We start from the raw sequence: 16,978 nt of genomic DNA on the forward strand, positions 1-16,978 counted from the left end.
AGAAGGAGACACTCTTATGTAAAAATGTTTCCGTTCCACAGTTAGGCACAGCGTTCAAAATTACTAACACGCTCAAACAAAGTCCCCAGGGTGAAGAGAAGTGGCTCATCCAGACAGACTAAACGCAGTTATGATAACAACAACCGCACTAGGCCTCGTGATAAGGAAATGAGGGCCAGTATAATATACCAGCTCAAAGACAGCTCTTTAACTCTTTAGTTCCAGACCTTGCTCTGTTTCCTCTTGTTTCCCAACAAGGGATGGAATTCATGCTTCTTGGAAGAAGCAGCCATTCCTGCTTTGCTCTGCTGCTGAGCCAGCACACAGGGAATCCCCCAGTATTCCAGAATCAGGAAATGAGCGGAAGAAATGCTTCATTTTGGTTACCGAGGACAATTAAAATAACCCCTAAGAACACAGTAAAAATACTTCTATCATTGCTCAGCCTTGTCAAATTTGTGATCAAGCTCTAGCCTTTTCTATGTGTGAGCAATAAGCCACACCAGTGCAACTCAAATGCTGAAACAAAAAAAGCTAAAACAGCATTCGAGCACTGAGAAAAGAAGCTTACTGCAGAACGTCTATATATAGACTACAGAGTAAGATTTTAAAGGAATGAAAACATCACTGACGTGTATAGTTTATATGCATGTAAGGTCAATTAACCTGAATGATTAAAGTTTGTTCCAAGTTCATGTAAATTCAAGTATATTAAGGGACATTTTGGCCAAATTCAGTTCAGACTGTTGATGAACAATGAAGCTTTTCCAGGGAACTGACGGAGCCCTTTGATTCCCACACAGGTCACAATCCATTCCGCAAAAACAAAGATTTATGATTCAGATGACGTTCCTTATCAACACAGTGGCAGTGAGCTTTGTAGGGGTGTGGTTATTAATACTAATGTTAATACAAAAGAAGCTGTTTTAATCACTTGGTATTAAGCATTTGTATAGGATCAGATCATCTATAGGAGAGCTGAAGTGAATATTTGTCTGAAATCATGAAATGCTCAGACAAGCACGTAACATTTGATCACAATAATGAAATAATGTTGCAATATTGCACACTTGTAAAGTCAAATCATAACAAAATATCTCCTATTTACACACATAGGTTGAAACAGTGTAGGCTGAAAACTTGCTGGCACAAAATTTCACTGCTTGTTTCAATGAAATGATTCATGTTATCATGTGATCCTTTAGAAAAGCAGTATTCCTCAGTAACTATGTGGAATCCAGAGCAAGCGGACTTTTTCTTAACCTATAGAAGTGAAGAATGGAAGCCTGCAGGAACTGGCAGGTCCTGGCCATTTAAGGTGTTCAAAGTGAGGAATGTTTGGGGAAAAATCAGATACACATTCTTCCTGACCTCTGTGACCTTCTCACTCGGTCATGTTCCATTGGAGAAAACAGATCATTTCAGTCTTTCATGTCTTGGATGTGGATGTTTGGCCTGTTTGTAGTGGGCCTGACTGAGGGTGAGGGGGAGAGAGAGAGAGAGAGAGAGAGAGAGAGAGAGAGAGAGAGAAAAGCTTTCCGAAGGCCACCGTGTACCATCGGCACAAACACTCCAACAGCCAAGACTGGCTATGGCAACACGCGGAGGGCCAAAAGTGCCAAATTAACCTGGCATCAGCTCTCCATGAGGTACAGCTCTGCTGCTGTGTGCCAAGAGGAAGCAGAACAGCATTTGTGCATTTGCGTGAAAGGGGGAGAAGTGACGCTTGGCGGTCTTTGGGGACCACCCAGAGGGTTCCTGTTACCGTAAGCCGGCCTGAACCTCTGAGTGTGTGCGATTTTCAAAAATGAGGAAAAAAAGAGGCACACCTGAACAAAAGAGCAAAGACATCCGTTACGCTAGTCAGCAGGAAGATGAGTAAAGTCAGCGGTGTGCGTCTGTGCTGGGGGACTCTGAGACAGCGGCGTTTTACACGTCAGCGAAACGGCTGACGCTAATACTCCTCCTGTGAAATAATGCCTCACTATTACAACAATGTGTCAGGCTACACCACAGTCCCTGACACTTACTGACTCCTCCAAATGAAGAGTGACGGGAACACAGCAGGCCAGAAGCAGCCTCATCACCTCCCTATCACCACCAGAGCTTCCTGAATATTCTTTAAATCACTTATTCTGCCAGGTTCGGTCAAACAGCTGACCTTGAAAGGACTCATGTCATGAAAAAACTAATTCTCCTCACTTTTTAGAAAAATGTCCATGTGTGGAAAGTTGCATTATAGCCTGTTTCAAATGAATTTTTTTGTGATCTCATTAAAATGACAGCAGTTTAGCTACCAGTGGTGGACGAAGTACACAAATCATGTACTTGAGTTAAAGTAGAGACACCCAATGTAAAATATGACTCCAGTAAAAGTAGAAGTTCCTCCACTTGAGTAAAAGTACTAAAGTATCTGTCTTCAAATGTACTTAAGTATTAAAAGTACTAAAAGATTATTTATGACTTTAATGTCCTGTTATCATTTTTGGAACCAGACTCGCTTCATGAACTCATTTTAGGTGAAAACACTCCAGCGTCTCTCTTGGTAAACCAGTTTTTTGGATAGAATGTCATTAATTAGTGACGCTGACGTCTATTACAATTATCAGAAAAACAAAACACTGTCTGTCTGTTTTGTTGAAGGAGAATTGCAGGCAGGGCCGTCTACACGGCTATCGGGGCTACATCTCCGCACCATTCAAATAGGGCATGAAGTTTCACAGACAGTGAGAATGACAATCAAAATTAATGATCCACAAAGAGACAGGAGTGAGCGGAACTCCAGCGTGCCAGTACAGCAACTGAGCCCCCTCCAGTTGGCCACTTTATCTTCCAAATATTCCGACTTTTTTTCTCGTTATATTACGACATTTTCCTCTAAATAATACGACTTTATTCTCAAAGTCTACTACTTTTATTTTTATGAAGAGTGGCCCTAAAATGCTGTCACTGAACCATGTGCTTGCACTGGGTCGGTGTGACCAACAGGTCAAAACAAGTTCAAAACAAAGTGACCGCTGTGCCCTGATTGGTGTTCTCACTTTGCGCTTCTTTCATTTTGACATGTTACATTTTTATACACTGAAACCAAAAGGAACGACAGATTTCACAGAATGTAGCGGAGGAAAAAGTGAGATATTTGATTGTGAAATGTAGTGGAGTGAAAGTAAAAAGTCGCCCAGAATGGAGAAACTTCAGTACAGATACACGAAAAATACTTAAGTACAGAAACCAATTACATTTACTTAGTTACTGTCCACCACTGTTAGCTACACCCATAAGGAGTGTTTGAGCAAAGAATGCTTTCTGAATATGGAACTATAAAGCGTAGCCAGTGAGACCAGATGTCATTTACATATGTCAAATATTAAAGGCACATAAATAAAACAAGCCAGTTTAATTCTATGATATTAAAAGAGCTTAAAAAAGAACATCAGGCAGACAAATACATATGTTATTGGTTCTTTAACAGTATAGAACAGTATAGAACAGAAGAAAGAAAGAGACGTTATTTAAGTTCTTCAAATGACAGTTTTTGAAAAGTGGTCTAAAACAAAAAAGAAAAACAAATAAGCAAGAAAGAAGGAAGGAAAGAGAAGAAAAAAAGATGCATCAGAACTTCCTGAAGCACTTTAAGTCAGTTATTCTAACAGGCAGTAGCAGATACTTCAGATCCAGAGAGTAAAAATCCTCTCCTTGATTTTGTTCCAGCTGCCTGGCTTCTCTACTGTTAGTTCAGATTTTGCTGGAGCAAAATCCTGGGGAGGATTGCTTTTACTTTTTGGACCTGAATGACCTGAATGAAAGATGTTCTCTTGAATAAGAACACAAAAATGAAACGTCCACAAAAAAAAAAAAGGATGAAACATAAAGAAAGACAGGAAAACAGAGATAAACAGAAAAAGAAAGGAAGATGATAAAAACGTGCATCAGAGCTTCCGTCTGCATTTTAAATCAGTTATTCTGACAGACAGATCAGGTTGATCCAGTTCATCTCAAAAGGCCTTTACGAGCGACAGAAAGAATGATAGAAAGCTTAAGCGATAGTCGGAATGACAAAAATGAAAGACAGAGAAAAAGTATAAGAATGAAAAGAAAAAGAATGAAAGAGGGAAGGAAATTTCAAATCAGTTATTTAACAGGTGTAGTTCATCCTAAAAGAGGACAGAACGTTCGACAGAGCTGCAGAAAGATTTTCGAGCTGACAGACCCAATGACAAAAAATGGAAAGACAAAATTAATGAACAGAAAATGAAAGAAAGCAAGAAAGAAAGGAACAAATAAAGAGAGTAAAGAGAAGTAATAGCCTGTATCTTTAGCAGGCCATTTGACCACAGGTGTCCGAGTGCATGTGCTCCTCACTGCGCCTTACATCACTCTCTTCCAGTAAGGCATGTGCCTTGCCTCAGCTTCAGGCCTAAAATAGACCTGTTTGCCCAGCCTTCTATCCACAGTTGCTCTGTTTCTGGAGAATCCCTCATATTCATCCTCCAAAACAGAGATAAGGAAAGGACAGCAGAGCACCTTATAACACTGAACCATTCTATTAATCCTTCCATTGATCTCTGATTGTAGCACTATGGTACCTTTTGGAAAATGGGCTGCTTCTTCAACATGCACTTGATTCTTCATTAGAAGTGAGATTAGATTCGTTCTGGATTCATAACACTTCAATTAGCATTTGTTTGCGTTTCCGGAGTTGGTTATGACAGTGATGTTTGACCATGCACAGTCAACAGCATGCAACACACCTTTGCATGAGAACCGCCGCATTAGCGTCATGTCATTTAAAAGGCTGCCATGCAAAAGACAGAAAGACATGAAGTTGACATTCAAATCATTACACTGCGTGGACTGCGCAGAATCTGAGAAGTGCCTGCGTCCACCTCTTACTGGAACCCAGAGGGGATTACGATATGTCATGATTAGCAACACGCACAGACTTGAGAATCAATAGAGCCGTACAAGATCCACGAGAATTCTTTCTCTTCGAACAAAATCCTCCTTTTGATTTTTGTACATAATGAAGGCACAGTTTGGCCATTTATTGCTCAAGAAAAGGGAGACAGTGTGACTACTGCATAGTAAAGGCAAGATAGTGTCGACAAGGAAGTATGTGTCTTATTTCACGTCAAGGAAATAACAGCAACAAAAAAAAAAACACCTGGAGAAAAACTAGAGCAAGCTGCCAGTCACTTCCCTGAACAACATGGGAATATGGCTCAAAAAAGCACCATGTTCATTCATCAACTGTGAAAACAAGCTACCTATGCAGCTAATTATCTTTTAAAATGAGTGCATAAGCACCGAGTGGATCCAGCTGAGTTAAGCAAAAAAAAAATAAAAATAAAAATACTATAAAACTGGACATCTACCTTAGGCAGTGGACGTCCCAGGTCTGCATAAAACTTAGTCCAAAACTGCATGAGCGACATGAGTCCAGCACTTCTCCAGGAACTCACTGCTGTTCACCTCCAGAAAACAACAGATCCATCCATGCGCTGGAGAGCAAACGCTGGCGACTTCACGGCCGCGGCATTCCAGAAGAGCGAGGGAGCGGAGGACGTAAGTAAATAAAAAAAAAGACGCAGAAGGAGAAAGAGAAGGACTGAGAGGGAACGAGGGAGAGAGAAAGAGAGGCCGGTCACCACTGCGCTTCCACAGCTCTGCTCCAAAAACCAGTTCTCCTCGCACACACACATAAAAAACCACGTATACATACACACACACACAACAGGTAGGACCCAGGCTGGCGTAGGAGACGTATCTGCCCTTCCTACTGCTTCAAGTCCTCCTAAACTTTTACTAAAAGAGGAGTGACAGGTATCTGCCTTGCATATTCAGTCATATTGATTGTGGTTTAGTTCCTCAATGCTGAAGGTGGTAGGGAGGGGAGGGGAGGCGAGAGGGGGAGGAGGGGAGGAGCTTTCAGGAAATGATGCTTTTGTTGGTAAGTGACTAGAGTTACTGGCAGTCAGGCCCTCTTTACTGTACATGGTGTAACTCAACCGCATTTGTAGTGTAAACAGCGCAGCATGCAGGTTCTCTAGAGCACTGTGGCGGCTGGAGGGCCTCTGTTTAATGCTCACAGATCGTTATTTAATGATTATTCTCTTTAGGCTAGTGGTTCCCTGCTGAGCGCATTATTTCAGTCACTGCCCTTCTGAGTTCAGCCACCACGTTTTCATTCATCACTTATGAATGGAGGGGAACGATCGAGACAATTAGTTTTATGCGGCTCGGGTGGCAAGAGGCGAAATGAGTTAATGTGCCCTGCTTGGAGGGCTGCAAAAGCACAGCAGATGTTCTCCAGGCCGAAAAACATAGAGTTACCATTATTACTGGATCAACTTCAAAGCTGTGATTTATGCATTTTGAAAAGCAGGCCTAAATTCTCAGTACTAGGCCAGGACATGCTCACGCTGACAACAACAACATCATGCTTTAAACGCTCGGACCACTCCTCTCACAATTTCCAATCACAAAACTCACCGACTGCAAGAACGCAATGTCCAGTAACATAAAAAATGATGTGGCTTCTTTATGGTTTACTGTCGTCAAAAGGATCCTCCTATTTTGGATGTTAATAGAAAAATGAAAGTGACAGGGAGGCTATTCTTGACATATGCTCGTTATCTATAATCATCAGCTGGTCTACACTATATTTTCTACACATAACAATCTTTTCTTCTTATATTTTCAAATGACATTGCATGGATGCATATTGTTGCATATTTACAATAGTCATGCTTTACATATCAGATATGCATGTTATCCTTAAAGCAAGCAAGCGTCCAAATGTAGTATCACCGCCTTTAGCAGGTCTACACTGGAAACTGATGAAGCTGTCCAGCTGTGGTCTGGAGCATGCATTTAAGTGAGTATTTAATGGGTTATGCTTTATTCCCAGATTCAACATCAGCAGTCTAAATAACGTTGTTAATATAGTTTGATACTGCCCTGGTTGGGCAGCTTGATTACCAATAACATCATAGCCGTTTTCTACCTATAACCAAAATAAGCAGACCATTAGGGCCCAAACCACAAAGTGGCCCCATGAGCCTGTAGTATATATTTAATTTATTGTACACATTATTTATATATTCATTTATGTTTTATTTATATATTCAATTATCATTTGTTTTATTGTCCCTGCCTTTTTCCCTGATCAAAAATGATTAAATTAGGTAGGAAACAAATACATATAAAATATATAAACACAGTTCTGTGTAAAAGTCCTATCCCGCCATCATCCCTCCAATCCAAAAAAGTTGGGATGCTGTGCAAAATGTAAATAAGAACAAAATGCAATGATGTGCAAATCATGTAAATCCTATATTTCATTGAAAACAGTATAAAGACAACAAAGCAAATGTTGAAACTGAGAAATTGTATTGGTTTTTGAAAAATATTTGCCCATTCTGAATTTGACGCCAACAACATGTTCCAAAAAAGTTGGGACGGGGGCGACAAAAGACAAAAAACTGGTAAAGTTCTGTAATGCAAAGAAACACCTGGTGGTTGACTGGCACCATGTCAGTAACATCACTGGGTATAAAAAGATCATCTCAGAGTATCTGAGCCTTTCAGAAGTAAAGATGAGGAGGAGTTCACCACTCTGTGAAAGACTGCACAATCAAATAGTGCAACAACTCAAGAATAACGTTTCTCAATGTAAAATAGCAAAGAACTTCTGTTTTTCAGCATCTACAGTACATAATAACATTAAAAGATTCAGAGAGTCTGGAGAAATCTCTGTATTTAAGGGACAAGGCCAAAAAACAGTACTTGCTGGCTGTGATCTTTGGGCCTTCAGGCAGCACTGCATTAAAAACAGACATAATTCTGCAGAGGGAATCAGTGCATGGGCTCAGAAACATTTCTGAAAAACACTGTCTGTGAAAACAGTTCATCACTGCATCAACAAATGCAAATTAAAGCTCTAAAATGCAAAGAAGAAACCAAATATAAACAGGATTCAGAATTGCTGCCACCTTCTCTGGGCCTGAGCTCATTTAAAATGGACTTAGGGGAAGTGGAAAAGTGTCCTTTGGTCCACCAAATCAAAATTTGAATTTCTTTTTGGAAATCACGGACACTGTGTCCTTCAGGCTAAAGATCACCCAGGTTGTTAGCAGTGCACAGCTCAAATGCCAGCATTCATGATGGTATAGTGGTGCATTAGTGCACATGGCATGAGCGACATGCACATCTGTGAAGGCACCATTAATGCTGAACAATATATACATGTTTTGGCAACATATCGCTGCTGTCGGAAGAAATCCTTGTATCTCCAAAATGCTAACTTTACAGCAGAAGGAAAAAACTTATTTTACTTTTAATCTAAGTCAGTAGAACCAGACTTTTTGGCTAGACATTTTGGGCTGTTTCTTTTGGTCCATTCATCATGAACTTTACAGACAATGTAAAGGACAACATATTTTTTCAAATTATGCCAAAAACTACAAAAATGGAGATATGAGGTTTTCTTCCGACAAAAGCGATACGCTGCCATCCAGATGACGTCTTTTTCAGGAAAGGCCTTGATTGTTTCAGCAAGACAATGTCAAACCATATTCTGCACGGCATGGCTCCGTATTAAAAGAGTCCGGGTGTTGAACTGACCTGCCTGCAGTCCAGACCTGTCACTACTGAAAATATTTGGAGCATTATGAAATAAAAAATGACCATTCAAAATGGGCATATATTTTTCAAAAAAAGTTTTGTTATTTATTAAATGAGGGGAGGGGGGGGGGGGGGGTGTCACTGATTATCTGCACTGTACTGTTTATATAGCACAAACAGGCCAATTCTCAGAAGAGCATTATCAGTTTGGAGCCTTCCAGCTCAATCTCTGCTGTGATCCACTGATCAATGTCTACTGTGGCAATAAGTAGCCTATGACTGCTAGCTTTGGAGACAGCGTGGCGTCTTGAGTGGTGTCATAGTTGGGAATCCACATGAATGAGCAGTCATTTGCCACTAATAGGATATCAGTAATGATGATTCAACTGCTGCAGGCCTGCGGTACCTTCAATTAATTTCCCTTCATATTGTGGATTGGCAAGCAATGGAGCAATGATGCTGCCGCTGCTGTGCACTATGCTGTGTCTTAATACATACTTCAGTTCTATTTACCGGAGACAATAATCAACAACATGCAACTTTGTTTAGAAATATACCACTTTGTGACTGAATGGAGGAAGAAAAAGATATACAGTCCATCTATATTCACAGAGCACTGGTGAGGTGGCCTAGAGCGACCCAGGACCTGCTCATTCACAACCATGACAGAAAGCTTGAGAGAAAATTTGTAATCTATGGAGGCACAGACTGTTAGTTTAAGAAGTGTTCCACAGAAGTTTAGCCTACGCTAACTTAAGCGACTGTACAGTTCCTCTGAAATTCTCTTTCTCATTTAGTGTCATCTCATTCTGCATTTGAATAAACACAAAACTTACCCACACGCTAGGGTTAACAATAAAGAAATCAAATCATCAAAGGCCTGTCGAAGACCTGGTGCTGCAGGGACATGCTCTACAAATTCTCTCTCTCTCTCTCTCTCTCTCTCTGTATATGTGTGTGTGTAGCATGCACAAGTGTTGAGGTCTGTGCGCGCTGCTCTTACTCTGTGGTTGCTCTGTGGTTTCACGTTCTCATTGCTCTCTAGTTCAGGTAGGTTGTATCCTCTTCCTGTTAAGCTAGCCACTAGCGAACATCACTATATTCTCCATATCGTAGCCATAAAAACATGGGTGTAGGAGGGGAAACAAACCCCTCAGACAGTAAAGGAGCCTTTAGCTACAGTGAACATGCTCAGTGTGTTGCTTCATTGGGCCCACAATGAGAGCAACAGCCTGAGGACTGATTCAGTCCCGACTCTTCTGAGAGGGAGAGGCTAGATCAAACATGCTAATGTGGCTAATACTGAATGGTCGTTAATAGACCTATTCAGTGTTATTCTTTTGCGTGACATTAGCAGTGGAGCAATACAAATGCTAAACCAAACATCCTCATGTGGGTAGGAATACTTGCTCAAACATGCCAGGCCAGCTAACAATGAATGGAAGTCACCAGACCTCATTTAGCCCAAATGTATCATTTTTAATGCTAATTAGTTGTGATAAATTTTCTTTTATTTTTAGCATTAAAAGAAGACGGCTTGTTTGTTGAATATAAAACATCCATCCGTCGCCATTATTAGTCTAACATTATCATAAATCCCTAAATGTGAGTAACAGTGGACCGAATTTAGTAGATCCCAATTATCATAAGCATTATGCTAACTAGCTGTGGCTGTTTGTTTGCATTCTTTTTTAGGAAGATTAGCGTTAAAGAAAGAGTGTGAAGTAGAGGTCTGCACTCCTGCTGATTCCTGTTTATTGCTTTGTGCAGGAGCGGGCGGGAAACCAGCCCACTGCAGGCGGGCGGGGGTGGGCCAAAGCACGCATGAAGAGAAAACCTGCAAATGAACGCATAGCCTAAATAAACTGGTCACTAAATCATATATATGAACAATACAAAAGGACAACAGTAAAAGAGTTATAATGAATGAAGTCCTTCTAATGAGTTGTGAAGCATCATGTAAACAACATGCAAATTCTTGTAGCTTTCAGACATGGCGGAGCCCATAGTCTGATGTCCACAGCTGTCCAACAAAACTGACCATTCTATGGTTCTATGGTTCTGATGACCATGACTGTTGTGCTATTTCAGCAGAGGATAAGGTATTTGTGAATAGAGTGTGGCAGATATTAGATATCAGTTCGCCTTGACAGAACTGCACGGGAAGGAGGGGGCTGAAACATTTCAGTTGCAGGTTTGATTCAGTCCAGATTAAATAGGAACAGCTTGACCAAACTGTAAAAGTGACTAAAGGCTTTTACACACCAAGTGTATAAGTAGGATGTCAATAAATGAATTAGAACATTTATAACTGATGATATCTTGCAAATAAAATCTATTTTTTTATCCAAATGTGATAATGCAGAATTATTTTTTTCACTCTCTGTTAGACTTTTGCAAGTGACTTGAACCCACTTCTGAGGTTGGCTTGGTGACAACCTCTGCCGTTTCGCAGTGTCAGCAGCTACTGCAACAAACACTGAAATGATGATGTTTGTTTTCTACTTTGTCACATGTGGAATTTCCAAAACAAGCTCAAACTAAGCTACGGTTGTTCAAACTGTAAGTGAGAACACTTTGAAAGTGTCAGCTACGTATTAAGAATTTTTCCTTTTGCTTTCCCAAAACAGAATGTAGCCACCTAATTTAACTTTTGACGGTAGGTTCACTCAATGCCACTTTTGACAGATCTATTCTTTTAGTCATCAATATTCCCACCAATCAATTTTTCTTTAATTATGTAGAAGTCTCAACATTGCACCTTACACTCACCGGCCACTTTATTAGGTACATGCTAGTAAAGGGTCAGACCCCCTTTTGCCTTCAGAACTGCCTTAATTCTTTGTGGCACACTTTCAACAAGGTGTTGGAAACGTTCCTCACAGATTTTGGTTGGTTATTTGAGTTTCTGCTGCCTTTCTATCATCTGGAACCAGTCTGCCCATTCTCCTCTGACCTCTCACATCAACAAGGCATTTTCATCCACACAACTGCCGCTTAAAGCGTTAAAGAAAGATATTTGGAAACTGGATATTTTCTCTTTTTCGGACCATTCTCTGTAAACCCTGGAGATGGTTGTGCGTGAAAATCCCAGTAGATCAGCAGTTTCTGAAATACTCAGACCAGCTCATCTGGCACCAACAGCCACGCCACGTTCAAAGTCACTTAAATCACCTTTCCCCCATTCTGATGCTCGGTCTGCACTTCAGCAAGTCGTCTTGACCACCTCTACATGCCTAAATGCATTGAGTTGCGGCCACGTGATTGGCTGATTAGCTATTTGTGTTAACAAGCAACGGAACCTGTACCTAATAAAGTGGCCGGTGAGTGTATATGAGCAGACATTTACAAGGTTCAGATCCACCAGACTGCTTTATTTTCTCCTTTAGGACAAGCTGGGACCATTCATTTATAAACCATCAAGTGCAAGAAGACTAATACATGGTTTCAAATGTCATTAAACTTTATCATTAACTGCCTTACCACATTAAATATATGGTGGCAACAACTGAAAACTGATGAAAGAGAAAAAAGCTGCTCTTACTATTGATCTGACCTGAACAGCTAAACTGCTTTGTGCTGGAATCGGCTGTAAGAGCAGAACAGCGCTTTGGTTTTCTTGTCTTGATTTTGCCTCTTCACATGAACATCCTGTACACAACAACACCTCTGTTTCTAAACAATATGAGGAAGTCCTGCGCTTCACACTGTCAAAAGCCGTAAACAACACGAGTGAAAACATTACATAACTACATTGACCAAGTCCACTGACATCTGTTCACTGCCTGGGTAGTTCTCTCTCAGCCATCCTTCTGAAAAGAGGGAACATTTGCAAAATCACGACACGATCACGCAGCACTGTAAACATGCTGAAGTTTCATCTTCCTAGGCATACAGGCCTGCTCTGATTGTTTATGGGTGAGTCTTGTGAGAAAGACGGTAGGGCAGTGTGACCTTCCTTCTGGTCAACATGGTGAGTGTTAGTCATGGGCCAATCACGACTTTATTTTCTCAGAGGGCTTTTTCAGGAAGAGTCTTTTATTTTCCAGGAGCCTAAAAGCTGATTTATTTTCTGACTAAGCTTTCTCACTCTCTCCTTTAGGAACATGTCACTTGGATTTTCGAGAAGCAAAAGAAACTTCCCATTAGACACACCTATTAAATCTATTTCCATGCATTCACGCCCTGCGATGGACTGGCGACCTGGCCAGGGTGTATCCTGCCTTCTGCCCGATGACAGCTGGGATAGGCTCCAGCATCCCCCCGCGACCCTCATGGAGAAGCGGCTTGGAAAATGGATGGATGGATGTATTCACAGGCAGTTCTGAGGATGTCAAGAACATCTATTTCTCACTGTTTTCATGACTAACATTCTCATCTTAAAGCAAATTGGAATTTGGCTACGTAGCCGGAGGACTGTCTCCACTGACAATACCACATTCATACGCTCATAATAACACAATGCATAAATATAGTGTGTTATTTATCATTCCATTGCTTGAAGCCACCGGCAGTGCAGGAAGGGCTGTCGCACTGGGGTAAAGAAAGAAGTCATTTTCAAGGTCATTTTTACATCGTTTGGAGGCACGTTCCTTTTGTTGCCTTGGGGCCCATAAGATTCTAGCCTCTTCTTGCAAGTTGAACAGTAAATGGGTGGCAGGGATGAGACAGAACTTTTAAATATTCAAATGGAAAAAGTAGAAAAAGTCAGGTAGAGGGTCTCTGGCAGCTACGGCAAACAGTAAGTGCAGCCGTGCCAATAAATATCAAACTCAAGTCTATTCATATATATTTAATGAAATAAAACGGTCAAGATCATCTAGTGAATTTATCAGGTTTGGTATGATCTAACTAACTCTTCTATAAGTTCTCACTGTTTTCCAGCAAAAACGTTGAGGTGAAATACAACGTACTTTAGGTTAGAAACTTTATCTGAAGTGAAACTCAAATGAACTAGAGTGAAATCAGCACAGTAAAAAACGTCAATTACACAGAATCGCACTGTAAACTGCATTTACGTACTAGGATACTGGTGTCAGTTTAATGGCCACACTGTAATTTTATAGTGCTGTATTTCTGATACATGGATGTCATTTTTTTACAGGTTTTTAGTAAAATTACATCCATGTCATTTTTCCACAGCTTAAAACTATTTACGTACTTTACAGTAACATACTGTGTCAGATATTATGATCTATTAGGTGCTTTAAGACAATATTATAATTTTTTGTATATATATTCTGACAAATTAACACTGTAAAATAAACCTGACATTGCTCCCCGCTTCTTATCTGCCAGTGTTTGACCTAAGCACTCCTTTAAATATTAAACCTCTGGCCGATGCATCAAATATTCTGAACATTTATCATTACTTTAACACCAGCTCACAATGTCCATTTCATAGCTTTAAGTGCACTAGCTGGGTATCAAACCCATGACATCAGTGCTGGTAATATGATTATTATTGGCTGAGAGGTACCTGACTGCAAAAGAATATTGCCAAAATATTATATAGAGAGTTCGAGACGTCCGACCAGTCTGAACAGCGTTCTGATGGAGGTGGACCTTTTCGGGTCACCTTTTTTCTTTTTTGCTGCACCAACCAAGTGAAAAGAGCGGAGATTAAGAATATAACTGACTTATTACTTACAGAGAACCACAGTATCACTGGCGACAGCTTAAAATGAGTTTTAATTTTCACAATTTTACATATGCATGATTTCCTTTCCTGGAAAAAAAGCCATTGACTCCTCAACTTCCACGCTACTGGTTGTTCAACATAAATGTCATGTCTGAGGTCATTTGTTTCTTTTGTGAAGCTGAAACTTAGGAACCCTGACTTAGTTGAACATGCTTCACGAGAAAGGCTTCAGGTGTCCACTGTGTCTCTGATCTCAGACAGAGATTATTATTCAATCATGATTAAACACGCTTAAACCCTTGCAAAAGATTTTTCTAAAAAAAAAAAAAAAAGGTTATTAAAAGAACTAATTGGGAATTTGATTGATGCCTACATCAGATTTGACAACTGGTGTTGAAATGTGAAGTCATCTCAGTACAGTTGTGTTGTAAGTGTAATGGTGTTGTGATGCAAGATGTTACTGTAGCAGAGTAGAGCCTATTACTGCAGCAAAGGGTGTCAAACTCCTTGGCAATCCCCTTGATTTCAGACGAAATGAGATTAATGGGTGCCCACACACTTTTGGACAAGCTACCTGACCTGCAAACCAGCGAGATGAATGCCCATGTTAATGTGTAGGACAGTGGAATCAAAAAATTGTAAAGAAATGTTCAGAAGACTAAGCTACAACTGTAGACACGTGGACTACTCTAATATCCTGATGTGGAAAAGTAGGGACATTTCTAGGGTGCAGAAGGCAAGGTCTGATGAGCTCACCAAAAGAATGAGGGAACTTATCTAGACAGAAAGAAACAGAAAGCAAAAGAGCTGCTGACTTTTAAATGCCATTTATTCACCCACTTTGAAGTGAAAAGAAAGTAAACGGCTAGTCTGTGGTCATCAGCATTCGGTCGGTCCTTACAGCAAAACATGAACGATCCAGGTGAATAGCCACATCATTCTGGAGGAGACATAAGCACCATTTTCTACAGACCTTTAAAACTCACAGAGTCAAACCCTTCAGTGTCACACTGCAGGTGCCTTCAACCTTTACCAGATCAACAGCAAAGGCAAAGGACGAAAGAAGAAGAACCTTCAAAAAAAGCTCCTCATAGTTACACTGGCTAATCAACAAGTCTTTGCAGCAACTTTACTGGTGAGGCTCTTAGCACATGCATGCAGACACCCGAGGAGGATCAAAGCCACCTGGCTCTTCACCAGCCCAGGCTGAGCACTCCCACTGAGTAAACAGCTAATGCTTACCTGAGAGAAGTCTGCACTGTTCAAGAAGTCGAGATCAGGTAAAGAGCAACTGCTGAAAACATCCATGTGCATCTCTGAAGTGCCGTTGGAGTGGAGCTGCCTGGGAGACAACATACAGACATATATATCAGCTGGCGGGTGGCTGCCTGGATAGTAATAGTGATAGTAAAAGAGAAACGTGGTGAGCTACAATAAGAGACAAAATGAAAGTGACAAAAAGGGAAGAGAGGGAATTTCATTTTTTACCAATCCACAGTCAAAATGTCAGTGTTTATTTTACTAATCCTGAGCCTAGAAATGGGTGACCACAACGGTCATTATACAGAGTGAGAACAAAATAATGGAAACAGGAGACAAGTGACATTTCAGAAATGTCAGTGCCTGAAATATGGATGTGACAGGATGCCAAATATTGGGCCATCACTATCAATTATATTAGTAACCGAGTAATCTAGTGATTATTTTAAAAAAGTATTAAGCAATCATATATACAATTTACAATGGCCAACACTTAATTTCACTTTTTATACTTGCAATTCTTACCTACAAACATATACACATCATCTTGCTGGTGTGGGTTTCCTCTTTTTCACAAGAGCAACTCAAATGCTAACAGCTCCCACTTGTAGAGGTTGTTCAGACGGATAAATAGTGCCTTTATAATGTACTACGAATGCTGTGTTTATCAATCAAACTTTAAACTAATCAATAAATAGATTTTTAAAGAATGTAAATTTGAATTGATTCTATTTTACAGCCTTTGCAAAATATACTACTATCTCACCTCATTGTAAGGTAAACATTTTGAGCCTATTAATCCATATTTTGTATTTATTTTGTTATAATTAGATTCCAAATGAAAGCCTTAGCACAGGGCTGTCCTACCAGTAAGTGACACTATCCCCACTCTCACTCAATAAGAGAACAAACATATTTTCATTTTATATATACATTTCTTAGCCTCCTTTTAAAATGATATTTTTGGTACACAACACACTTTTAAAAACCCACCTACCGTCTTTATTTGTATACTGTAATAATGGTCCCCAAGACGTGTTTGGGCACCCTGCCTTAGCATTAACATCACTGTTGTTTTACTCCCTTGGTGTCAGCTTTTAATTCAAACATCTTGATATTGGAAACAGTGTGCCATGAGCCAGAAAGAGCTTTGTGACACATTTCCATGATGTGCTGTATAATCTCTATGACCACTCACAGAGCATCTTTATGAGTGGTCTGAACATTCAGTCACAGGGTTCCCAAGGCCTAACAAATATGTAATCTAACAAAAATCACACATTGCGATTTCAAACCATATTTCACAGCTTTGCTTTGCCTTATTTGTCATAAAAGTAAGCACTATAATCAGTATTTTGGCCACACTGGGTAGCCCACCTGGTATACATCAAAATAAACAGTAAGGAGTGGGAACCACGCATGACCAAGTTCATGAGTTCATTAGAACTCGTA

General features: G+C 40.2%; 1 protein-coding gene across 3 annotated transcripts in view; it reads right to left on the reverse strand.

Annotated features, from left to right (window-relative positions):
• The window catches only part of si:ch73-63e15.2 (protein strawberry notch homolog 2), an 87,733-nt gene that overhangs the window by 32,327 nt on the left and 38,428 nt on the right, over nt 1-16,978 (reverse strand). For 2 of the 3 annotated variants that reach the window (XM_017701355.2, XM_017701357.2), the window contains one exon: nt 15,509-15,608. In XM_017701355.2, coding sequence (XP_017556844.1) covers nt 15,509-15,608 — 100 coding nt within the window. Of the gene's footprint in view, nt 1-5,375; nt 5,843-15,508; nt 15,609-16,978 lie in introns of those variants that run through there. The other variant, XM_017701358.2, reaches the window with a different exon arrangement.

The sequence above is a fragment of the Pygocentrus nattereri genome, chromosome 15 (assembly GCF_015220715.1).
Source record: "Pygocentrus nattereri isolate fPygNat1 chromosome 15, fPygNat1.pri, whole genome shotgun sequence".
Taxonomy (NCBI): Eukaryota; Metazoa; Chordata; class Actinopteri; order Characiformes; family Serrasalmidae; genus Pygocentrus; species Pygocentrus nattereri.